We start from the raw sequence: 22,945 nt of genomic DNA on the forward strand, positions 1-22,945 counted from the left end.
TCCTGTCCAGCCCCCCTCCCCCCAGGTCCCCCCTGTCCCGCTCCTTTCACCTCCGGTGCAGGAGGGCTGACCCCCGCAGCCCACACTCAGTGTCACTTTGCAGCCTTGCAGGAGAGAAGCAAAGGGACTGTGTGTGTGTGGGGGTTCCGTCCCGTCCCGGCACCGCGCGGGGACAACAAAGAGCTCAGTGATGGGCACACAGCTGTGCTACGGGGGCGGGGGGAGAGGGAGGGGGGCACGGAACGGTTGCGGGCAGCGGGTTCGGGTGGGTGGGGGCGGTGGGAGCAGCTGTGCAGTCAGCAGCCCGAAATCCCGCACCCCGCACACCTCACCCCGCATGCCGCACTTTGCGGAATGCACTTTGCGCTGTACATCCCACAGCCCGGGGAGGGCAGGAGGAATTCCAAAGCATTTATTATCGTCACACAGAAGCACAGGGGAGGATAAAACCCGCCGACTCTCAGCTCGGGGGGGCTCCGCGCGCCGCCCCGCCCGCCAGGCGCCGCAAAAAACCGAACAGCGCCGGGCCGCCTGACGGGGCGGGGGGAGCGCGGCGGGATCCCCATCGAGAGAACAGCGCGGAGAGGCGGGAGGGGGGCAGGGGGGCGGAGGGAGGCGGGTCGGAGGGGAAACTCTCGGGCCGCGGGGGTTCGGGGCCGCCCCGCAGCTCGGGCAGCGCCGGGGCCGTGTTCCGCCGGAGCAGCGCCGGAGCGGCGCGGAGGGGTCGGGGGGATCCGTCGAGCTCCGCGTCCCGCAACGAGCACGTGGCGACGGAACGCCGTTTGTCCCGCTGCAGTTCGAGCTGCTGCCGTCGGCGCTGCGATAGCTCCCGGGCGCGGTTCTCCTGCGCGGAGACGGCGTGAGGGCGGAGCGGGGCGGCCAGAGGCGGCGTGAGGACGGGCCGGGCCGTATTACCTGCACGGCGTTCAGGAAGCGGCCCGCGAAGCCGTGCAGCACCGCACACAGCTCCCGCAGCGCGCCCGGCGCCGCCTCCTCGCAGTAGAAGTCGAGCGCCGCCGCCGCCGCTCCGCACATCCGATCCCTCTCCGCCCGCACCGCTCGCAGCTCCGCCTCCGCCGCCCGCACGAACGGCCGCAGCCCCGCACACAGCGCCGCTCCCGCACCCCGCGCCTCCGCCACGCGCGCCGACAGTCGCCGCAGCTCCGCCTCCACCTCCGCCTCTTCGATCCTACGGGAGCGCCGCGCTCAGCTCCGGGACGGCCCCGCCGGGCCCCGCGCGTGTCCGCGGCGTTACCCGCACCGCGAGGCCGGGCCCACGTGCGGCAGTTTGCTCGGGAAGTCCAACAGGCGTCCGTCCGTCCGTGCCGCCTCCTGCGGGGAGCGACAGGGATGTGACACGGACACGATAGGGGCGCGACAGGGGAACCATCGGGGCGGGACAGGAGCACGATAAGGATGCAATAGGAACATAAGACGGACACGTGCGACAGGGATACGATAAGTGCGTGGCAGTGACATGGCAGGAGAGCGACAGCGGTCCCGAGGCGTCCCTTAGGGCAGGCGGGGCCGCGGCCCCGGGAGCAGGGCACGGCACCGCACCGCACCGCACCGCACGGCACGTTGCGGCATTGCCTGTCCTCGGGGTCGGCCCAGAGCAGCGCGCACCGCACGGCTCAAAGCACCGCGCAGATGGTGCGGGCGAGATCCAGCCGTGACACCGAGCTGAGCGCTTCTATCTGAAGAACAAAGCTGGGGGGGTCCGGAGGTTGCGCGGGGCCCCCCGGTGCCGACTATGGGGGGAGCGACTGCTCCAAGCGGGCGGAACGGGGCAGTGGAGGGGGGATGGGAGAAAGGCAGCTGAGCGAGGCGGACCGCGCTCCGTGCGGGGGTTGCGGCGTGGGAACGACCTTGGGCCGGGCCGGGGAGGAGCGGCATCCCACGGACGGGCACTCAACAAAACTCGAGCGAAAGACGGAGCCGGAGGGCTGCGCGAGTGGAGCTGTGGGATCCCCCCACGCAGCCGGTCCGGAGCGGCCCCACGGGTGCGGAACGGGATTTCCGCATCACGGAGCGGCCCCGCACGACGACCCCTCCCACCCTCACCCCCGCCACCAACCGTTCCCGCGGGCGCTCACCATGGCCACGAAGTGCAGGAGGTCTACACCCGGCACGTTGGCCCTGGTGTCGGGCAGCCTCCGCAGCGAGGCCAGGCGAAACCCGGCGGCGCTGCCCGCGTAGCCGCCCTGAGGCAGGACGCGCGGTCACGACGGCCGCAGGGCCGCGGGGTGGGGACGGGCGGGTGCCGCTTACCGCGTTCAGGTGGTTCCCCGCGCTCAGGACGAGATGCAGAACCGCGTGCAGCTCCTCGCACCGCACCACCTCTGCGGGGGGCGGGCGGTGAGCGCGATGGGGACGCGACCCTCCGCCCCGACCGCAGCCGCTCACGCACCCTCGGCGGCGTCGGTCAGGATTTGGATGGAGGCGCGGAGCGCGCTGAGCCGCGGGGAGAATTCTTCCTGCAGCACCATCAGCTCCAGGCGCTGCGCGTAGCTGCGGGCAGGGGGTCGGGGTGATGTAGCGAGCGGGGCGGTCCTCCGGACCCCTCGTGCAGCCCCCCCGGCTCCCACCTGGGCACCTCCAGCAGCAGCAGCATGAAGAGCTCGGGCTCGGGCAGCTGCTGAGGGCAGCCAGAGAAAGCGCGCAGCCGGGACACCTGCGAGGGGGGCGGAGGAGCGGGCAGTCAGAGGGGTCCGCCGGGGGTTCCCCCACCCCGAGGCTCACCTCCACGGCGCCGGGCAGCAGCCGGGACAGCTCCAGCAGCAGCTCCGCGCCGTACGGTGCCCCGACGCCCTCCTCGACGTCCCGAACGATCTGCCGCACCGGGCTGGGACAGCGCGTCAGCACCTCTCAAGGGGCACGGAACCCCTCCCCCCCCAGATGCGGCGACTCTCTTCCAGGGGATGGGACCCCCGAGGAGCACGGATATTCTCGAAGGGATGAAGCCCCCCGCCGTTCCCCCGTTCTCGGGCACGGTCCCGTTCCGTGCCCCCAGGACGGGGCCGGGGGACTCCGAAACCCCCTCGGGGTCGGCGGGTGCCCACAGCCCCGCTCACCGCTTGAGCTGCTTCAGGAGGACGCCGAGGGCGATGCTCCGCTTGGGCTCCAGCAGCGCTGCCTGCGGGTGCGGCGCGGTCAGAGCGCGGGGCGCGGCAACGGAGACGCGGCGGTCCGGCCGCCTCTCACCACGGGCGGCGGGCGCTGCCCCGGGGACGCGCCGCGGGGCTCCCGGAACAGCAGCCGCAGTCGGGGGAGGTCCAGAACCGGCGGGGGGGTTCGCGGTGCCCACACCGAGCGGCGGCCCCGCACCCGCGCCGCGGACAGCGGCTCCCAGTGCAGCGCCCGCAACCGCTCGCCCCGCACGGCGGCTGGGGGGGAGGGCAGCGCCGGAGGGGGCGGCGGCGGCGGCGGCGGCGCGGGGCTGCGCTGGGAGTCCATGGCTGGGGCGGGGGGTGGGGGATGAGCGCGGCCGCCACGCTCCTCTTACGGGCCCGAACGGCCCCGCCCCGCATCGGCTCCGCCCCGGGAGGATCCAGCGCCGGCGGGGCAGAATCGCAGAATGGTTTGGGTTGAAGGGACCTCAAGGATCACGAAACTCCAACCCCTCCACCAAAGGCAGGGCCACCAACCTCCACATTTCATAGCAGTCCAGGCTGCCCAGGGCCCCATCCAACCTGGCCTTGAACACCTCCAGGAATGGACGGGGCATCCACAGCCTCTCTGGGCAGCTGTTCCAGCACCTCACCACTCTCATGGTAAAGAACTTCCCCCTGACATCCAACCTCAACCTGCCCTCCCTCAACTTCAAACCATTTTCCTTGTCCTGCTGTCATCTCCCCTTTCCAAGAGCTGACTCCCCTCCTGTTTGTAGGCTCCCTTTAGGTCCTGGAAGGCTGCAATGATTCACCCCGCAGCCTTCTGTTCTCCAGGCTGAACAAGCCCAGCTCCCTCAGCCTGTCTTTGTAGTGGAGGTGCTACAGCCCTCTGATCATCTTTGTGGCTCCTCTGGACCCTCTCCAACAGCTCCCCCTGTCTTTCTTGTATTGGGGGCTCCAGCCCTGGACTCAATCCTGCAGATGGGGCCTCACAAGAGCAGAGCAGAGAGGGACAATCACCTCCCTGTCCCTGCTGGCCACCCCTCTGCTGATGAAGCCCAGCATCCCATTTGCTTTCCGCGCTGCAAGAGGGGAGGTGCGGTACGGCTCGGGGGGGCGCAACACGAGCTCGTTCTGGGGCAAAAGCCCGACCCCCGGCACCGCTCCTGCCGGCCGCACCAGAAGGGGCTCACGAAGGACTTCGGTGCAAGGCTGGATGCCCCGCGCCCTCTCCCGCTCACAGCCTCCCAGCCGTGCCCTCACTGCTCTCCCCGTCCTGTTCCGAGATGCATTTTCTTCCTTGCGCTCCTCCTATCCAGCCTCAGGCGCTGCCACGCTGTGAAGCACCCGCTGATCGCGTTAAACCTGGTGCCAGACCATCCCAGGACGCTCTTGGCTCTGCGCTGGAGATAATTAACACAATAATTTGCCCCCTCTCTTCTGGTCCCCCTTACCCACGGAGCTCTGGCTGGAGGAGGTAGCACTCCACAGTGCTTACAGGGCTCCAGCCTGCCACACAGCATCCACGGCCAAGGCAGCAAGCCTGGTGTGGGCTGGGGAGTACGGGAAGCCCTAATGCTGTGCCCCACAAGGGCCTCAGCTCGAGCCCCACAGAGGAAGCAGTGGGACAAGAACTGCAGCCTATAGCAGAACCAGCTACAGGCATTCAGGAGTCTATGGCATCCAGGGAATCTCCATACTCAGGTCTGGCTGTGCTGTGCACAGAGGGATCCACACCACATTATTCTGATCCACACTATTTTATTCTGATCTTTACTGTTTTATTCTGATCCATATTGTTTTATTCTGGAGTCTTACAGAAGTGGGGAGGGAAGAAGGGGGTCAGACCTTCACCAGGAAATGGGGGGGAAGGGGGAGGAGGGTGTCAGATCCAGACATTAAATTACCAGGAATTAAATTAGCAAGAAAAACAAACTGTCTTGTCTCAGGAGAAAGTGCCCAAGTGCTGCACGTGGCCAGGGCTTGAAGCAACACTCAGCTGGAGCAGGATGAGCTCCCCCACCCCGGGATAGCAGGCAGAGCCCCAGCGCTGCCACACGCAGAGGCGCAGCCACACCGCGCACAGACACACACTGTCCCTGGGATGCAGCCACCCTTTGGTCCTTGGTTGAGTCCCCACCACCCCTCGGGGTGCCTGTGGGGGCTCAGGGAGTGGGGCTGCCCACCTGGGTTGAGAGTGCAGCCCCCCAGGGAAAGCAGCCTTCAGGCCAAGGGCTGTGGCCAAACCCACCTGCGTCCACCCGTGGGAGCTGGCAAAGCCCCGGCCAGGGGATGGGTGCTGAGGCCTGGGAGACAACCAGGCACAACTGGCCCATCACTGAGGGGAGTGTAGTGTGGGGGTAGGGGAATCAGCCAGGCTGAGGGAGTGCAAGAGCAGCTGCCTGGGAGGACCAGGCCAGAGGGGACAGGGCAGGCCTGGGGCTAGGAGCAGACTGGAGCCCCAGGACAAGACCTCGTCCACCCCTCTCAGGGTCCAGGAGGGGACCCAGGAGTCCCAATGCCACCCCTCTGCAGCTTTGTCTTCATTTCAAAATAAACATTTTTTTGCCAGAGGGTGGTGGCATGTCCTGCCTGGCCCTGCAAAGCCTGGCTCAGAGCAGCAGGGAAGGCAGATGGGACATGTGGAGCCACATAACCTCCTGCACCATGGGGAGACAGTGGGAGGCTGTAGCACATCCCCGTCCCACAAAGGTGCCTGGTGGGGTCTGAGCAACCCAGCCTGGGGAGGGAAGTGTCTGGCCTTGCGGAGTCCTGGAAGGCACCCACCATCCCACCAAGGGGTCTGCACTGGGGAGGGAGAACAGGGCTGGGCAGAATGGGACTCTGCCAGGCTGGGGGAGCCCCGGCCTTCCCAGGCAGGGGGAGTGACCCACTCAGAGCTCCACCTGCCCCTAACCAGGTCCCTGCCCCATTAGTGCTCCCTGCTGCAGCAGGGCCGAGGCTGCAACCCCAGCTCACCACTCGTGATTGTGGGCTGGCCCTGCGCCAGCGGTCAGAGGTCCCAGTTATGGTCCATGGCTTCCCCGGCTGGGGCACAAGGTGGGGCAGGCTGGGGGGCTCACTGCTCCTCCAGCCAGGAGGGCTTCTCAGCACCAGGGGTCTTCAGCTTGATGTTGAACTGCTTGAGAGTCTGCTCCAACTGCTGCTGGTTCCCAGCGAAGTAGGCAGAGATGGCGTTGTGAAAGAGCAGGAGCTGCTTGTGCATCACCTTGATCTGGGGAGAGCAGGAGTCAGCACGCAGCCACCCAGCCCCATTGCCCAACACCTTGGGATGGCAGGAATGGGCCAGGACAAGGTCTGCCCAGCACAGAGCTGCAGCAGCCAGCTGGGAAGTGGTCACCCACCGCAGGTGGAAGGCAGGAGCATGGGTGCTCACCTGCCCTTCCCCTCACAGCTCCCTGAAAATGCACCTTGAGCAAGGAGCAGCAAAGCTGCGCAGCCTGCAAGGCAGGCCAAGGGACACGCATGCACGGCAGAGCCCCGTCCTGTGCTCCGCGGCCTTCCCCACCTTGTTCTCCTCCAAGAACTTGAGCTTGATGGCCACATCAGCACGCAGCTTTTCGTACTTGTCCTTGTGGCTCTGGAACTGGCTCTGGGCTGCATCCAGCCGGCACAGGGTGCTGGCATCCCGGGGCCCCATGCTCAGCTCCTCCAGGTCTGTGCGGTACGCATCATACTCCAGCCTGTGCAGGAACACCAACAGTCAAAAAGCTACAGAGCAGTCCCTCCAACACCTGCAGCCAGGCCTGCAGGCCACACTGCTGTCCTACCTGGCTGTCTCGTACTGCTTAACTGTCATAAGCGTGTCCTCCATGGTCTTATTTACCAGCGTGTTAATACTGGAGACAAAGAAGTTAACAGCTCCCAGTAGTGTTTCACCATTCTTGCAAAGCAGTTTCTGTGTTTCTGCATTGTAACCAAACTCCTCCTGGGGTAGGAAGGAAGGTGGGTGAGGGGCTGTGGCAGCACAGCCTGCTATGCCCCTGCCCTCCTCCTGTTGCCCAGACCTAACCTTGCCCCAGCTGTGCCCAGGAAGAGCCGGCAGCAAAACCCCCACACCTTTCCCCAGCCCCATGGCAATCACAAAGTGCATCTGCCCTCAGCCTCCTTCTGCTTTCCCTCACGTGCCCAGGGGTGCTGACCAGCACAGTGCTGTCCAGACCGTGCTGCAGAGACCCCAGAGTCAATCTGGTTCTCCTTCCTAGGCACAGCAGAGACAAGGCACACACCACAGCCCCACCAGGCATACCTGCAGTTCAGGAGACTTCTGGCTGAGGTCCGCAAAGGCATCCCCCAGGGCATGCTGTGTCTGCACCAGGCTGTAGAAGTGGTTGGTGAGAGCCCGTGCCAGCTGCAGCACACACTCATACTTGCGCTTTGTTTCCCGGAGCAGCTCAATCTGTGTCTCCAGCTCCAGGTCCACCGTGCGGGAGCCCCGGCCAAACCTCTCTGAGATCAGCTGTTTGGTACACTGCAGGCAGAGCAGAGGGAGGAGCTGTCAGGGCCATGGTCCCTTCCCATCCCTGTAGGGCTGCTGCATTGGTGCCCAGATGCACTCCCCATCCGTCACAGCTCCTTCATCCCCTGCCCAGCTCTCCACCCTGTTGCCCAGTCAGGGATGTGACATACCTTGTATGTGTTGATTCCCCATTTCTTGACAATGTCAAATTTTTCCACAGCGATCCCACGGACAACCTCCTCCCCTCCGACTGGTGGGCTGGGATGAGGCTGGTGAAGCCCAGAGCCTGGAACACAGCACACCAATGGGACTCAGCAAAGGGCCTGAATACAGGCCAGGCTGCCCACTCCACATCGCAGTGCCCTCAGGGCTGGTGTTCCCAGGGCCACGCTGCAGCCTGACAAAGTGCAAACAAAGCAGACTCCTGGTGCAGGCAAATCCACCCTGGGCACCCCCATGTGATACAGGCAAGCAGCGGCCCTCCCCTGCCAGTCGGGCACTGCTACCAGGCTCAACAGAGCCTCAGTGCTGTGTGATTTGTTATCTGCCTGCAGGCAGCAGGACTTGGCCTCTTGTAGCAGAGAACCTGATCCCCAGAACCCTTCTAGATGTTGATAACCATGGCCCTGGTGCTGATAGCAGTGGCTGCTGCCTACATGGGATGTGCTGTCCCCCCATCTGCTTGCAGAGCTGCTGGCAGGGTCGGCCCTGCACACCAGTGGCCTTAGTGCTCCTGTGCTGGGGAGTACTCTTTGTGCTCCTGAGCATGGTACAGGTGGAGGAGAGACCAGGCAGGCACACAGTGCATCTCACAGCCAGACACAGCTTGGCCTCACTGCCTGATGCTCTGTGGTTTGGAAGTGCCATGCGCGCCCCCAGCACAAGGACTAGGAGTGGACATAGCTGTGGGGGAGGCACACACTGAGCTGCTCTCCACCATGGCAGGGCAAGAAGCTGACCCTGAGAAACACAGCACACATTGGGTGCCTTACACCAGGGCCACAGGGCCCAAGCCTGAGACAGGAGGGCTGAAAGGCTGTGTGGCACCACGGGGTGCTGGGATGGCTGCAGTACCTGCTGAAGCACCAGCCTGGCTGGCCATCCTGCTGGCGGCAGATGCACTGGGGGAGATGGATGGTCCTCGGGGTGAGTGAGGTTGGACAAGACAGCCTGGAAATGGAGGGGCTGGCAGGAGGTGAGCAGAGAGGGAAGAGGTGGGGTGGTGTGAAAAGGTGGGGTGGTGTGAAAGGCATGAGGGCAGGAACAACCAGGTCACAGAATGAGCATGCAGGAAGGATGGCAGCAGGGGAGCAGACGAAAGAGTGATGTGAAATCAGTAGACACAGATGGCAGCTGGACAGACAGCATCACATCAGAGGCACCTAGGCTCCTCTCCTGCTTCCTTTCCATCCCCAGGCTGGTGTCAAGATGCCACCAGGCTGAGAGCTGGGACAGGCCAGAGCTGACAAACACAGGAGACCACTACACCAAGCTCCCCGCACCACAGCAGGCTATCAGCAAAAGCCCATCTCTCCTCAGCCTATGTAATTCACCTGTTCAGCCTGGCACAGCACAGAAGGGCCCATGGTGAAAACAGCTGTTTGCAGCAGACGGACCAAACTGGCCAAGAGCTGGGACTTGTGTGAAACGGGAGCAGGGTGAGAGTGACGCATGGGACAGAGCTGCTTTGGCTGAGCTTACTGTGGTTCCAGGTGTGAAGCACCAGCAGCTCCCCAGAAACCCATAGATACCATCCTTGCAGCACAGAGCACTTACAGCCAGGCTCAGAAGTGCCTGGGGCTCCCAGGCTGGCAGCAACAGCAAAAATGGGACATTAAAGCAGAGTCTGGGGCTCAGTACCCCTCTGCCCTGTCCCTCTCTGCCTGCAAGGTGTCTTCTCAGGCACAGCCACCACAGCTCTGCCAGTGCTGTCCATCTTCAGGACTCTTTCCCAGCATCAGAAGGATGCCCAACAGCTGAGCCCATGCATCACAGACCAGGGCCTCAGTAAGGCAGAGCAGCTCCCTCAGCAGAAGCCCCACATCTACATGATAGCCAGACACCTCCACAGCTGCCTGTAAGCCTAGGGCACGTGTAGGGTAAGGGTGCAGCTGTGTGGCAGCAGTGCTGTGCACTGGGGCTGTGAGGAGGCTGTGCTCTGCAGGGCCATGTGGCTGTGACTCAGGACAGCCTCAGCTGGGAGCAGGAACCCTGAGACTGGTCCTGTCCAAGGGTGCAGCAGGGTGGCCTGAGCTGTGCTCCGCTCCTCGCCCCCAGCACTGAGCCTTTCCCTAAGCCCTCCACCAGGCCACCCAGTCTCCCACCTCTCACAGCCCTGTCCCTGTGGAAGCCGTTGTACCTTTGATAGCACTGGTTGGGATGATGCCCTCAGCGGTGCCCCCGTAGCCGCCAGACACGATGCTGGTTTCGTTGAGGTTGGGCCCTGATACCATCACTTGCTGCAGGTCCTGGGGGAGCAGAGCAGAGAGTTGAGGCATAGGGACAGGCACCCACCCCCTGGAAATGATGCGAGCCCCCTGCCCAACCCCACACCTGCTCCAGGCCATCGTCCTCAGGCAGGCTGCCTGCATCCCCGTTGCTGCTGATGGGGATCTCCATGGTGGCAGCTTTGCTCATGATCCCATCCGACATTGTCAGGGCCTGCAGGGATGCAGAGGCTTTGCATGGGGCAGGGCCGCTCCGTGCCTCCTCGTCCTGCCGAGGGAGGGCCGCGCACCCTACAGCTGCTGGCATGGGGCCTGGAGTCGGAGCCAGGAGCCACGTCCGCAGTGTGAGGCAGGGCCGCGGCCGGACCGGTCGGGCCGCATTCCAAGCATCAGCACGCGCTCTGGGCCGGCCCCGAGCGCCGTTACCTCGAGCTGAGCCCGCGGCCCGAGGCCGGCACGGAGGAAGCTCTGGGCCCCTCCCGAGGCTCACAGCCGCCGCTCGGACCCCAACCGCTCCACGACCCCGGGGAGGAGGAAGAGGAGCAGGAGGAAGAGAAAGAGGAGAAGGAGGAGGAGGCGGCCGGCGGCGACCCGAGCATCCACGGCTGCCAACACCAGGCAGCACCGGATCGGGGCCGGGAGCCGCAGAGGCCGGGTTTCTCACAGCGCGTCCTCGGCAGGGCCTGCTCCGTTAGGCGGCCCCGGGGCTCTCAGGTCAGCGCCTCCCGGGACCCGGCGCGGCCTCCCGCAGCCCCAGCCTTCACCCCGCCCCTCCGGCCCCGGCCTCGCCCACCTGCACGGCCCCGGCCTCGCCCACCTGCACGGCCCCGGCCTCGCCCACCTGCACCGCCCCGGCCCCGCTGGGCGCCCCCGCCCCGGAGGCTCCGCGGCCCCGATCCGCTTCGGCCCGGACGCGCCGGAAGCAGCGTCAGGATCCGCGCGGGGGACGCCGGGAGACGGAACCGGAAGTGACGTCAGATGTGGCGCCACGGGCGGAAGTGCCTCGGGAGCGGGGGGGCGTGTCCGTCCTTCCCGGAAGTGCGGCGCGGCGCGGCATGGAGGCGGCGGCGGCTGAGCAGCAACAGCAGCTCCGCAGCGTGAGGGCGGGGCGGGATGGCTCTGGGTGGGGGCCGGGCGGCCCGGCCGTGCGGGTCCTGTGACCGTGCGGGCCGCTGTTTTGCAGCTGCGGGACTTCCTGCTGGTGTACAACCGCATGACCGAGCTCTGCTTCCGCCGCTGCGTCTCCGATCTCGGTTACCGGCTGCTGTCGCAGCGCGAGGTGAGCGGGGCCCGGGCCGGGGAGTGCTGGTGTGCGGCAGGGACGGGAGGGACACGCTGAGCTGTGCCGTGCCGTGCTGAGCCGCTCCGCCCGCAGGAGCGATGCCTGGACGGCTGCGCCGGGAAGTTGATCCGTGCCAACCACCGCCTGATGGGCGCCTACGTGGCCCTCATGCCCAGCATCGTGCAGCGCCGCGCCGCCCGCCTGGAGGACGGCACAGAGCGGACGGCACCGGACGAAGCCGAAGCTGCCCGCGCGGCTCCTGACAGTTCTGCCGCGGGGCCCTCGGGCACGTAGCGGGGCCGCGAGTCTGGTGTGCCTCCGTGGCTGTGAGGTGGCTGCAGGACGGCCCGGGCTCGGCACGGCTGCTGGCGGCTCGGCGGGGCCCCCTAATGGCGGCCTCGGTGTGGAGCGGCGGAACTGCTCAGCACCACAGCCGGGCCGCGCGGAGCCCAGTTCTCCTCTGCGTCTGCGCCGGCAGCCAGGCCTACCCACCCTGGTGGCCTCAGCCAGCGACAGTCTGCCAGCACTGCAGGTAGAGAGAAGGGAATCCGTAGCAGCTGCTGCTCTGGCCAGGAGCTCCCGGCTGAATTCTCTATTGCTCCAGCGCCGGGCTCTCGCTCTCCAAAACTGAGTCTTTTGTATTTGTAGGACACCATTTCATGGGGCTAATAAAACATTTCATGTGTGTTGTGCTGTTAGTGTGGCATGGTGGCACACACGTTGCTCCACAAGTACCCCCTGCACAGTGCATCCTGCTGGGGCAAGGGCACCTTCCCCTGAGCGAGGGGTCACATTGCTCCACTGCTCCTTCTAAGAACCCTTCCTTGCTCTGTGTCCTTGCTGCTGGAACAGCATTGGAACAGCCTGCAGGTTCCCATCCCTGGAGGCATTCAAGGCCAGGCTGGATGTGGCTCTGGGCAGCCTGGTCTGCTGGTTGGCGACCCTGCACACAGCAGGGGGTTGGAACTGGATGAGCATTGTGCTCCTTTGCAACCCAGGACCTTCTGTCATTCTATGAGACCCAACAATCTGTGCCTCTGTGGCAGGGGCTGCCCACTGCAGCACAGCAGGGCCCAGCCCATAGCCATGGATTTGCATGAAGGGTGGCAGAGCCCTCTGAGTTGCAGAGCAGCACACTGTCTCCCCACGTGTTGCTGTGAGACTGCAGTTGCTCAGCCTTGGCCACGTCCAGGCTGCGAGGCTGAGCATGCCCAGTTTGTAATGGGTGCTGCAGGCCAGTGTTGCAGCCCATGCAGAGCACTCAGCACTGGGGCAGGCTTGGCTGGCACAGCTCTCCTGCTCCTGTCTGCCCACTGGGGCTGGTGCAGCACACGCAGGGAATCACCCCAGGACCTCCCTGGTGCTGGCCTCATTTCAGTGCTTTGCAGCAGCTGTTTTCCTGGAAGCACGTACAGGGCTGGGACTCATAGAGTCACAGAATGGCTGAGGCTGGAAGTTCATCTGATCCAACCCTTTGCTGCAGCAGGGATGCCTGGAGCAGGGGTTCTTCCTTCCAAGAGCTGATTTCTGTCATGCATCATTGCTTCATGACTCCAGCCAGGCTTTTCCTCATGCTGTTGTTCTCAACAGCTTCCTCCCACACCAACAACACAGAGCTGCTGTGTTCACATCCCCCCTCTGAGTGCAATACAGCTGTGTAGCTCTTTGCTATGGAATCAACCCAGTAGGTGCAAAAAGAAGCAAGTAGGGGTCAGAATATAAAAGCTGCCAAATGTTTATCTTCATGGGGGAGGAGAGAGAAGCAGCTTTATTGAAGTCCCCCATAGTTCCCACAGGTTCTGCCACCACTGCCTCTGCAGTTTGTTTGTGCACAGCTCCTGCCCCTTCTCCTCGCGGTGTTGGAGTCTGAAAGCACGTGAGGAATGTGAGGACATGGAGCTGAAATGTGTGCAGGTGTTCAGCTGAAACCTACCTTGAGAGGCATCTGCACACATGGAGAGCAGTTACTGCGTGTGGCAGGGTGTGAAAGCACAGCAAAGAGAGTGGGGCAGTCTGATGCTGCTGTTGCGGTGATCCTGTCCCTCTACTCTGCACTGAGAGACGTCAGCTGGAGTACTGCATGTGGATATGGAGAGATATTGGGAGCGTCCAGAAGAGAGCTACAAAAGAACTCCCAGGGATGGAACACCTCCCTACAAGGACAGGCTGACAGCTGGGGCTGAGAGATGGGAGAAATTAAGGCTGCGGGGAGAGCTGAGAGCATCCTTCAGTACATAAAGTGGCTGTGGGAAAGGAGGGGATGCACTCTTCAGCAGGGTCTGTGTGACAGAACAAGGGGAGATGGTTTCAGACTAAAAGAGAGAAGATTTAGACTGGATATAAGGAAGAAGTTTTTTACAGTAAGGGTGGTGAGGCATGGCACAGCTTGCCCAGAAAGGCGGCGATGCCCCATCCCTGCAGATACCCAAGGTCAGGGGATGGGGCTATGAGTGCCTGATGGAGATGTGGGTGTCCCTGTTTGTTGCAGGGGGGTTGGATCAGCTGATCTTTAAGGGTCCCTTACAACTCAAATTGTTCTGTGATTCTATGTAATGAAACCAGCAGACTGCATTCTTGTCCTGTGTTCAGCTGGAGAGCCCCAGTGCTGGAGTGCCCCAGTGATACCTCACTGCAGATAGGCTCATTGTGACATGAAGGTGGATTGTGGATGCCCCATCCTTGGAGGCATTCAAGGCCAGGCTGGATGTGGCTCTGGGCAGCCTGGTCTGCTGGTTGGTGACCCTGCACACGGCAGGGGGTTGGAACTGGATGAGCATTGTGCTCCTTTGCAACCCAGGACATTCTATGATTCCATGATATGATCCTATGATCAGGATACTCTGTTCTCTAGCTTCCCCCTGATATGTTTAATTGGCATGTTGAAGCACAGACAAATGCACACAGATGTAAGGTGTTTAACTGACAGTAATCAAGACGAGTAGGCCTTCATTGCTTAAGCTATGGGAAAACCAAAAATCTGGTTAAAATTGCAGCCCCCTAAGATTATTTTCCACTTTGTGGACAAGGTATAAATTGGATATGTTCTCCAGCAAGTACATAAGTTGCTAGGGGGAGCACCAAGCAGGTGGGCTCCTGCTGCACCCTGCTGCACCACTGCTCTCTCACAGCATCCCACTTTGGGATGTTTCTCCTCTCAGAGGAGGCAGCCAGTGGCCACAGACCCAGCTGTACACAGGGAGCCAAGGCCGTGGCAGCAGGCTGTGTGCTGATAGCAGCTGTGTGGGAGGGCTGGGAGCAATGTGAGCAGTGCCCAACTGTGTGAGCCACCCACGGCACTGCAGGGTGCATAGAAGTGAAGGAGCTGGGCCATGCAGACGACTACACAGGACAGCAGTGCACTGGTTCTCTTGAGGAGCCCTGGGTGTACAGGCAGGGATGCTGACCTGCACTGAGTCTGGGCTGTGGTGGGCTGCCTTTGCTCAGCCCCAGCTACAGTGTGTGATACTCCACATGGTGAAAACCTTTCCTTTGGGTCTACCCTTGTGATGAAAAAGCTTTCCTTTGAGTCTAGCAGCAATTTTCCATGTTCAGCACCATGTGATGTACAGGTACAGTCTATGTGTGTCAGTGGAGAGCTGTGCCCTCCTTTTCTGGCACAATGCAACATGGCACAGTGAAGCCTGACATGGCACAGCACAGCACGGCATAACATGGCACAGCATGGCACGTTTTGCCTCATCTACAGGGCTGTTGCCTGGTGTTGGCTGAGGCTGCTGTGTCCTGGTGGCTCTCCCAAGCGACTCTGTTGCCTGTGACTCATCTGTGCTGACTGCCGGCCCCCAGCCCATGGCCTGGCCCACGTCCCAGCTGTGTTCCCCTTATCCAGCCCATACTGCACCAGTCTGGCTGACATACACTGGTACTGGAAAAAGCATTGCCAGAATGAATGTACATGAAATCTGCTGTGCTCACTGCTACTCTGAATGCTCCCCCTAAACACAATGCAGTGTGCACTTCAGCCAGACACAGTGCTTTTGTACTCAATGGGCTCTGCTGCATTCTTCTTCCATTAATTTATAGATTTGATTTTTGAACAACACTGTACCTGCAGTGAGGTTGTCCCATCCATAGCTGCACTTAGCATGAAAACTGTTCTGCCCTCAGCCTGTGCTGATGAGCTCTTCCTGCAGCCTTCAGCCCTGAGAGAATAGACAGTGGACTCTTCCCCACCCTGTGGCTTTAGGGACCTCTTTGATTTGTGCAGCCTCAAATAAATGGGTCCCCTCCCTTTGCAGGCTGCTGCTCAGACCGTTCTGATGTTCTGTGCCTCTGCCATCTCCTGGAAGTTTTTCACCCAGAGGGTGAAACCATCAAGGAGGCTGTGGATGCCCCTTCCCTGCAGGCATTCAAGGCCTGGCTGGATGTGGCTCTGGGCAGCCTGGTCTGCTGGTTGGCGACCCTGCACAAAGCAGAGGGTTGAAATTAGATGATCATTGTGGTCCTTTTCAACCCAGGCCATTCTATGATTCCATGATTCCCCCATGCAGACCCAAATTCACATTGCTGGGATGTGCCCTGAGCCACCACTCTGCTCTGCTCCTGCCCTGCCCATAATTACTGTTGCAATGTGACCTAGAAGGAAATGCAGACACCTCCTCATTCCTTTCGGATGTCAGGTCATTGGAATCTCCACTGCTTGGATAGCAGGACTGCTGTAAATGCAGAGGCCCATGGGCTGAGATAAGGACAGTTTGCACACCAAGCAGAAGTTGTGTGTGAGTGAACAGAACAAGGAGATGCTTGGCCCATCCCTCACACAGCAGTGGCTGTCACACAGAAGGCACTGTGGGGACAAAGGCCAATCCTCTCGATGTCCCATTTGCTCTTATTTCTGGAGCCCCTCAGCTCATTGTAAGCACTGCTCAGAACATTGGTGTGTTATCAGCATTACTCACATCCTGCCCCAAAACGCAGCACTGTGCCCTCTGCTGGGAGGAAAACCACAGCCAAAAGCAGGAAACCCACCGTGTGCCACCCTCAGCCTGCATCCCCCAGTGCCACATCCACACAGCCCCCAAATACCCCCAGGGATGGAGGCCCCGCCACTGCAGGCTGTCCACATGCTGATCACCTCCCCCATAAAGAAACTCTTCTTCATGGTTGATAGAAGCATCCCCAGCACAGCCTGGGGCTGAGCATCACACAGAGCTGGGCAGAGTATGTATATATATGTAGGAATCAAATCTCTGCTATTTCCGGATTCTTCAGACCCAGACCTCAGAGCTCTGCCCTCTGTGTGTGTTGATGCACCACTGCTTACAGGGGATCCCCTCATGCTTCCCTGGAGCTGCTGGGTGCTGTGCTGTGCTATGCTGAGCCGTGCTGAGCTGAGCTGGGTGCTGCAGTCCAGGTGCACCGTGCACAGGTGTGCACACTGTAGTTTCAGTGCCATCTGCTCATTATTTCACTCGTGTAGGCTTCTTCCCCACTTTCGTGGCGTTGCTTTCCATTTTCTCTGGGCAGCCTGGTCTGCTGGTTGGTAACCCTGCACACAGCAGGGGGTTGTACAAGATGGTCACTGTGGTCCTTTTCAACCCAGGCCATTCTATGATTCTACGATTCCGCACCTCTGGGTGCTGCCTCCAGCCGGGCGGCTCTGCTGAATGTGGGAATGCCAGGCTCTGAGCGCTCCGGACAGCGGCGGAGCTCCTTCTGGACTTGGAGTGCAGCGCGGATATTTGCACACCTTTGCCAGTTGGCACCGCCTGCCAAAAATGGAACCAGACCCTTTTCCTCCATCCGTAGAGCGGCGTTCCTCGCAGCACCAGCAGGGCTCGCTCTGGTGTTGCGATGAGGCGCTGAGGAAGATGCCGAGGACACTCCGGGCAGCCGCGAGCCGAGCGTCGGGCCAGGAATGCGCGGAGCTGCACAGCGCTGCCCTTCGCTTTCCGTTTGGAAATCCCTTCGCCTCTCCCGCAGCCCCGTTCGGGGTCATCCGCTCAGAACATTTTGCCGCTTTCTGTCCTTCATTCTCTCCTCGTTCTCCTTCGGTCTCCCGCAGCCCTTCCCGACTGTTCCCGAGCTGCGCACTCGGCTGCCGTGCCGCGAAGGGCCGCTCGGTGTGCGGGGACGGTGTGTGGGTTTGCAGGTTCTGACAGATAGGGACACAGAGGGTTTTTCTCTCTGACTGCGAATCGCCACCATTGAGAGGGCTGTGCTCGTGGCCGACGCCCGTGCAGGGCATTTCTGTGCAGCGTGGAAGCCGTCCCGTGCAGGACATTGCTCTATGCCAGGGTGCACCTGTGGGCTCTGCAGGGGAAATCAGTGCTGCAAACACAGCATCACAGGATGTGCAGGATGGATGGTGAGGGCAGAGGGGGGGTTGGCTTCAATGGGACCCCACCACGAGGAATCTATTGAAGGAGTCCATCACAAACAGGAATCTATTGGAGGGAGCCCAGAATGAGGAGCCCATTGCAAGGAACCCATCACAAAGATCCCATTGCTCAGTGCTGGCTGTGCTGGGAGGCAGCCTGGGGGGTGCAGGCACAGCACACAGTCCAGCCAGGATACCTGCATGGATGTGGGCTGATGTGAAGCCAATGTGTTTGAATTTGATGTGCAGAGGCTGGAACCAGCTGAAAAGAAGATAAAAATAAAGGGACATAAACTCACAGTGTTTGACGTCAGCTTTCAGTTCTGGACAGGACTGAGCAAATTTGGATGTGTTTTCTGAATTCTCAGTGATGAAGCGTTAGTTTAACTTCTTGCTCACTGCAGCACAGAGGACTCCCTGGGCTCTGAGCTCCCACTGAGCTGCAATGCGGCTGCAATGGCAGCACTGATAAAAACAGGGATCACAGAATGGCCAGGGTTGGAAGGGACCTCAAGGATCATGAATCTCCAACCCCCCTGCCACATCCAGGATCCGCGTCCTTCTGTCGGTCTGCACTTTAAGTAGCCATAAACACTGCACACAGTGTTCTGGGAGGAGATTTTGGCTCCAGACCCATTGCCTCTGTGTTTACTAACACTGAGCAGACTGAGTGCAGTAACAAAACATGGGATTTGTTAACAGCCAGCTCTGCTGTAAAGGGCAGCGCAGGGATTTACTGCCTGCTGCTCTGCAAGTATGTGAGCACCGATGGCTTTCAAGGCCAATGAGAAAAGGAGGAAGCCCTGAACAGGGCAGGGATGGAGACCTGGGGCAGTGATGGAAACTGAACCTGCTCCAACCCACTGAGAAAGGGGGGGCACAGGAGAGCATGGCAGCATTTGTCACAGTGAGGTTATGAGGTGCAACAAGCTAGGAAACTGAGGGGAAATGGGAGGTCAGAAACAGGGAGAATAGAGCAATAGTTGCATCCTTTGGCTTGGGCAGAGGGCAGAGCAGGGCCATGCAGGGTAGCACTGTGTTGGGCTCCAGCAGCGGGGCCATACAGGACAGTGCTGGGCCATACAAGGCGTCATTAGAGCTATGCAGGGCAGCACTGGGCTCCAGCAAGGCCATACAGGGCAGTACTGGGCCACAGAGGCTCCTGCAGCAGGACCATTCTGGGCACCACTGTGTTGGGCTCCAGTAGCCATGAGAGCAGCACTGGTCCATACTGGGCCTCAGCAGCAGCCTGGACCCTTGGAACACTGCAGCCTCTGAGCTGTATAAACTATTTTCCATGATGCTCCTCAAGGGCTCCCCTGTGGTCCAACAAAACCATTTTCTTCCTTCCCCCCTTCCTATCAATACCTCCTGCTCCCATCCAGTACTGGTGCCCACGGATCCCACCAGCCTACAGCATAGAGACTGCAAGAGCATCACTGTGCTTGCCCTGGTTGCATGCCTAGCACAGAAGCATAAGGCTATTCATAGAATCACAGAATGGCTTAGGTTGGAAGGGACCTCAAGGATCACGAAGCTCCAACCCCTCCACCAAGGCAGGGCCACCAACCTCCACATTTCATAGCAGCCCAGGGCCCCATCCAACCTGGTTTTGAACACCTCCAGGGATGGACGGGGCATCCACAGCCTCTCTGGGCAGCTGTTCCAGCACCTCACCACTCTCTCTGTCAAGAACTTCAACCTGACATCCAACCTCAATCTGCCCTCCTTCAACTTCAAACCATTTCCCCTTGTCCTGCTGTTATCTACCCTTTCCAAGAGTTGAGAGTTATTCCTCCCCTCTGAAATGGGGCTGAGAGGAAGGCAAAGCCCAGCAGGTTCTCACTGTCATGTCCTGATCCAGATGCCATAGCACAGGTCACAGCTTTTCCTTGGTAGCTGCTTCACTGCATAGCACAGCAGGGAGGTCAACCTGGGAGAGGAAATGTTGGGTTTCTGCTGGTCAGAAAACAGATCAGGGTTGGAAGGGACACCAAGGATCATGAAGCTCCAACCTCCCTGCCAAAGGCAGGGCCACTAACCTCCACATTTCATACCAGATCAGGGGCCAGGAGATAAAAGAGCAGTGGAGAATAACCAGAGTAGTGCTGCAGCCCCTGCTCTGAATGAGGCTCAGAATGGCAGCAGGGCTCTGAGCAGTGCAGTGGGACACAGGAACAGCTGTGACCCCCAGAGCAGACAGAGGTGCACACTTCAATCCTGCAGCAATTCCCTGCTCTGCCCACAGCTGTGTGGGCAGTACATGCACTGATGGTCCACTCCTGAGCACAGCTCTAACAAAGCAGCGTTGTGCAATACAAGTTACTTGAGACTGATTTCAAAGAAATGCACTTTCTGAATGCAACTTAATAGCCCTCTGCAGCTCTTATCCTGCCTCATTTGCCAAGAATCTGAAGTTTCACAATCACAGAAACTGAAAAAATCTCCTCAGTTTCTTCATCCTGGAAATGTTCTCCCATAGAGTTTAATGAAGACTCTGTGCAACTGTGCCAAACTCATCTCTTGCAATGCTGGCTGCAGTGCTGCTGACTGCCCCCACAGTGAGCACAAACAGCAGCTACAGGGCAGGTGGTGGCACTCAGAAGGGTGCTTTCTCTGCAGCACTTTTGGGGCTGACACCCATTGGGTTATGGCACTGCAGGGGTGATTCAGAATCACAGAGCAGCCCAAGACGGAAGCACAGATTCCACTACCTGGAAACGGAACCACACTGATTCAGGATGTTCCCAACACCTCCAGCTGAGCCTTACATTTACACACAGCTTTCCTTCTCCATGCAGCAGAAGACATTTGCTGGTAATGGCTTTGTTCTCTCTGTTAGATCCTGCAGATCCAGCACACTGTGCTAGAGGTGTGCTTCCAAACTGCCACCTATGGAACAAACGCTGCTGTTTTAACAGCAGTTTTCCCCACCCTCATACACTTATTTAATCCACGGTGCTGCTTCCTATCAGCCCTCGAGGAGCCCAGTAGGTTGGTGTGCTCTGTGAACCAACGTGAGGCTCCTGGCTGTAGCACGGGCACAGCCTGCAGGTGTCTGCTGCTCCCACGAGCAGAGCTCCAGGCCTCCAGGGGCCAAACCCCCTTTGGGGCTGTTCAGCCTGCCTGCCAGGGCCAGCAGTAGGACAGCAGCCAGCTTTGAGGCTGCTTTTCCCCTCTCCTGCTGAGGCTGCAGTGAATGGAGCCTCACCACCAGGACTGCACAGCGCCCAGAGCCTCGCTGTGTGCTGGGTGGCTCCAAACTCCACTCCAAGTCAAGGCCACAAGGATCTGTGTTGTGCTGGACCCTCACTGTGCATCACTGCTGGACTCGGCTCTGATGCACTGCTCTGCAGCAGGGCACAGCCAGGAGCACTGTTCTTCTGCCACTGTCCTCCGCCCTGCCTGGTGCTGCTGGTTTCACACTGCTTCTGTCTGTGGGTGATGCCTTCATGAGACATCTGCACCAGCTGCTGCATTCATTAAGGTGTTTCTCCATTGGGATAGAAACACACATTCCCAGACACCTGCACAGAGCATCACTGCTTGCTCTATGGCTCACTCATGTGGATCAAAGAAGGGTTTGGGTTGGAAGGGACCTCACGGATCACGAAGCTCTAACCCTCCCACCACAAGCAGGGCCACCAAACTCCACATTTCATAGCAGCCCAGGGCCCCATCCAACCTGGCCTTGATCACCACCAGGAATGGATGGGGCATCCACAGCCTCTCTGGGCAGCTGTTCCAGCACCTCACCACTCTCTCTGCAAAGAACTTAAGCAGGGATTGCTGAAGAGCATTCCTCATTGCTTTCATATAGAACAAAAAGGATTTGGAGCCTCCGCAGGGGTCTATGACTGTAACATCCTCCACCAAGAAGATGGGTTTTGCCCATAAACAATGTCACACAAGAGGAGTCCTGCTCCTGACTAGCTTTTAAGACGACAGCTCACGTTCAGGATGAGTGCAAAGATTCTTCTCTTGAACTCTATTCCTTCACCACTGACCTTCTGCAGTTGTCTCTGATTAGTTTGGAATAGCAGCCCCCGTGATTTATGTTATTTGGGCAACATAATTTATTCTAAAGGCAAACAGGCAGCTTTGTTTGGCTGTTGCTGCCAAATTGCTTTTGGCAATAAGCTGGGTGAGAGCAGAGTGCAGCCATGACACATCACTGTGCACTGCAGCCTGCACAATGCTGGTGACCTCTGCAGCTGTTCAGTGCAGCAGGAGCTCAGGAGCAGAGACACTGCACAGCTGGTGGCAATTGCTCAGCTGAGTGAACCTGTGATCTACCCCATGGTTCCTATCTCACCCTGCTGCACAGCCCTGCTTGTTTCTTGGCTTTCTGCTGTTCCCTTCTGTTCTCCAGATCACAGCATGTCTCAGTCACCCAAGGTCTGAGCTCAGCCCACCCTGCAGGAGCTGCTCACCCCTCCTGCTCTGGATCTCCTCGGGAGGCCACTTCCCACACCCACAGTCTGTAAAGCAGACAGTTCTCCCAAGAGAAAGACCAGCTCACCTCAGAGGATGCCAACCCATCACCCGAACAGCTCTTTCTGCTTGTCTGAGAGAGCAAAAAGCTCCACCTGCAGTGTAGTTGAGTGGAAGCCCACCTGGCATAGCATCACCCACTGCCGGGGCTGCCCGTGCCCAGTGCCAGGCTGATGGTGGGCCAGGACCTTCCTTGGGTGCATTTTTATGGGCATTTGCACCTCCACAGTGCGCCCACAGACAAACACCACTGAATGCAGCATTTTACCTGTGCCCTCAGCATATATTCCCAGGCAGTGCCACTGTCAGCACCCACAGCCCACAGGATGCTCCAGCCCCGCTCTGCACCATCCACACACCACTGCTGCACAATGGACTGCACTGACAGCCCATGCCCTACAGTGCCCCCGTGTCCCTGTGAGATGTCCGGATGCACTTGGAGCTGGTGGCACTTCTGCTCATGAAGAAGCTCCTTACAGATGTCACATTATGGATGGAGAGAGAGCAACACAGAGCCTGGCTCAGCCATGCCTGGACATTGCACTCCAGCTCCTGCCTGAATCCCTGCCCCTCTGCCTGGCTGCCTCCACAGAACAAACATCCATCTGTAGAAGTTGGTCCCTCTCTGCTAAGGCCACATCATCCCAGGACACAGCTGGGTAAGCAGCAGAATGTGCTACATGCAACACTGCCCTGCACAATCTCCCCCATCACCGTGTGCTGAATGCTGTCAGCAAAGCACTCTACACTACATACAGAAGCTGAACAGGAAGGACTCCATGCAGAGGGTGC

The 22,945-nt window shown here is 60.1% G+C and overlaps 3 protein-coding genes across 5 annotated transcripts; 1 reads left to right on the top strand and 2 right to left on the bottom strand.

The window, feature by feature from the left end:
• Positions 1 to 397: 397 nt before the first annotated feature.
• Positions 398 to 3,456, bottom strand: LOC116239531 (FH2 domain-containing protein 1-like). The gene is made up of 10 exons (XM_090134339.1): positions 3,205 to 3,456; positions 3,075 to 3,136; positions 2,743 to 2,845; positions 2,589 to 2,674; positions 2,411 to 2,511; positions 2,272 to 2,342; positions 2,097 to 2,204; positions 1,262 to 1,332; positions 916 to 1,189; positions 398 to 844 (listed from the first exon to the last, which is right to left on the bottom strand). The coding sequence occupies exons 1-10, from the start codon at positions 3,454 to 3,456 to the stop codon at positions 461 to 463; spliced, it is 1,512 nt and encodes a 503-aa protein (XP_089990465.1). The 3' UTR covers positions 398 to 460.
• Positions 3,457 to 5,301: 1,845 nt separating this feature from the next.
• On the bottom strand, positions 5,302 to 11,018 carry ARFIP2 (ARF interacting protein 2). 3 transcript variants are annotated; one of them, XM_090134345.1, is made up of 9 exons: positions 10,882 to 11,018; positions 10,147 to 10,254; positions 9,953 to 10,061; positions 8,668 to 8,778; positions 7,764 to 7,879; positions 7,384 to 7,605; positions 6,905 to 7,062; positions 6,643 to 6,817; positions 5,302 to 6,348 (listed from the first exon to the last, which is right to left on the bottom strand). In XM_090134345.1, the coding sequence occupies exons 2-9, from the start codon at positions 10,243 to 10,245 to the stop codon at positions 6,193 to 6,195; spliced, it is 1,146 nt and encodes a 381-aa protein (XP_089990471.1). In that variant the 5' UTR covers positions 10,246 to 10,254; positions 10,882 to 11,018; the 3' UTR covers positions 5,302 to 6,192. The 3 variants fall into 3 exon arrangements, with proteins under 3 accessions (XP_089990471.1, XP_031465468.1, XP_089990470.1); XM_031609608.2 differs by lacking the exon at positions 8,668 to 8,778; XM_090134344.1 differs by lacking the exons at positions 8,668 to 8,778; positions 10,147 to 10,254 and having other exon boundaries at positions 10,882 to 10,992.
• On the top strand, positions 10,974 to 12,020 carry TIMM10B (translocase of inner mitochondrial membrane 10B). Its single transcript, XM_031609648.2, has 3 exons — positions 10,974 to 11,137; positions 11,224 to 11,319; positions 11,416 to 12,020. The coding sequence occupies exons 1-3, from the start codon at positions 11,096 to 11,098 to the stop codon at positions 11,614 to 11,616; spliced, it is 339 nt and encodes a 112-aa protein (XP_031465508.2). The 5' UTR covers positions 10,974 to 11,095; the 3' UTR covers positions 11,617 to 12,020.
• Positions 12,021 to 22,945: the final 10,925 nt, after the last annotated feature.

The sequence above is a fragment of the Phasianus colchicus genome, chromosome 1, assembly GCF_987193195.1.
Source record: "Phasianus colchicus chromosome 1, bPhaCol1.hap1.1, whole genome shotgun sequence".
In the NCBI taxonomy this organism is placed as follows: Eukaryota; Metazoa; Chordata; class Aves; order Galliformes; family Phasianidae; genus Phasianus; species Phasianus colchicus.

Excerpts from the sequence above, each read along its gene's own strand:
- TIMM10B (XM_031609648.2), top strand. The coding sequence starts at position 11,096 with ATGGAGGCGGCGGCGGCTGAGCAGCAACAGCAGCTCCGCAGC. Across the intron at positions 11,138-11,223 it reads AGCAACAGCAGCTCCGCAGC|CTGCGGGACTTCCTGCTGGT; the intron begins GTGAGGGCGGGG and ends GCTGTTTTGCAG. Across the intron at positions 11,320-11,415 it reads GGCTGCTGTCGCAGCGCGAG|GAGCGATGCCTGGACGGCTG; the intron begins GTGAGCGGGGCC and ends CTCCGCCCGCAG.
- ARFIP2 (XM_090134345.1), bottom strand. The coding sequence starts at position 10,245 with ATGTCGGATGGGATCATGAGCAAAGCTGCCACCATGGAGATCCCCATC. Across the intron at positions 8,779-9,952 it reads CCCAACCAGTGCTATCAAAG|CCCCTCCATTTCCAGGCTGT; the intron begins GTACAACGGCTT and ends ACCTCCTGCCAG. Across the intron at positions 7,606-7,763 it reads GGGGAATCAACACATACAAG|TGTACCAAACAGCTGATCTC; the intron begins GTATGTCACATC and ends CTCTGCCTGCAG.
- LOC116239531 (XM_090134339.1), bottom strand. The coding sequence starts at position 3,456 with ATGGACTCCCAGCGCAGCCCCGCGCCGCCGCCGCCGCCGCCGCCCCCT. Across the intron at positions 2,512-2,588 it reads CTGCTGCTGGAGGTGCCCAG|CTACGCGCAGCGCCTGGAGC; the intron begins GTGGGAGCCGGG and ends CCCTGCCCGCAG. Across the intron at positions 2,343-2,410 it reads CCTGACCGACGCCGCCGAGG|AGGTGGTGCGGTGCGAGGAG; the intron begins GTGCGTGAGCGG and ends CGCCCCCCGCAG.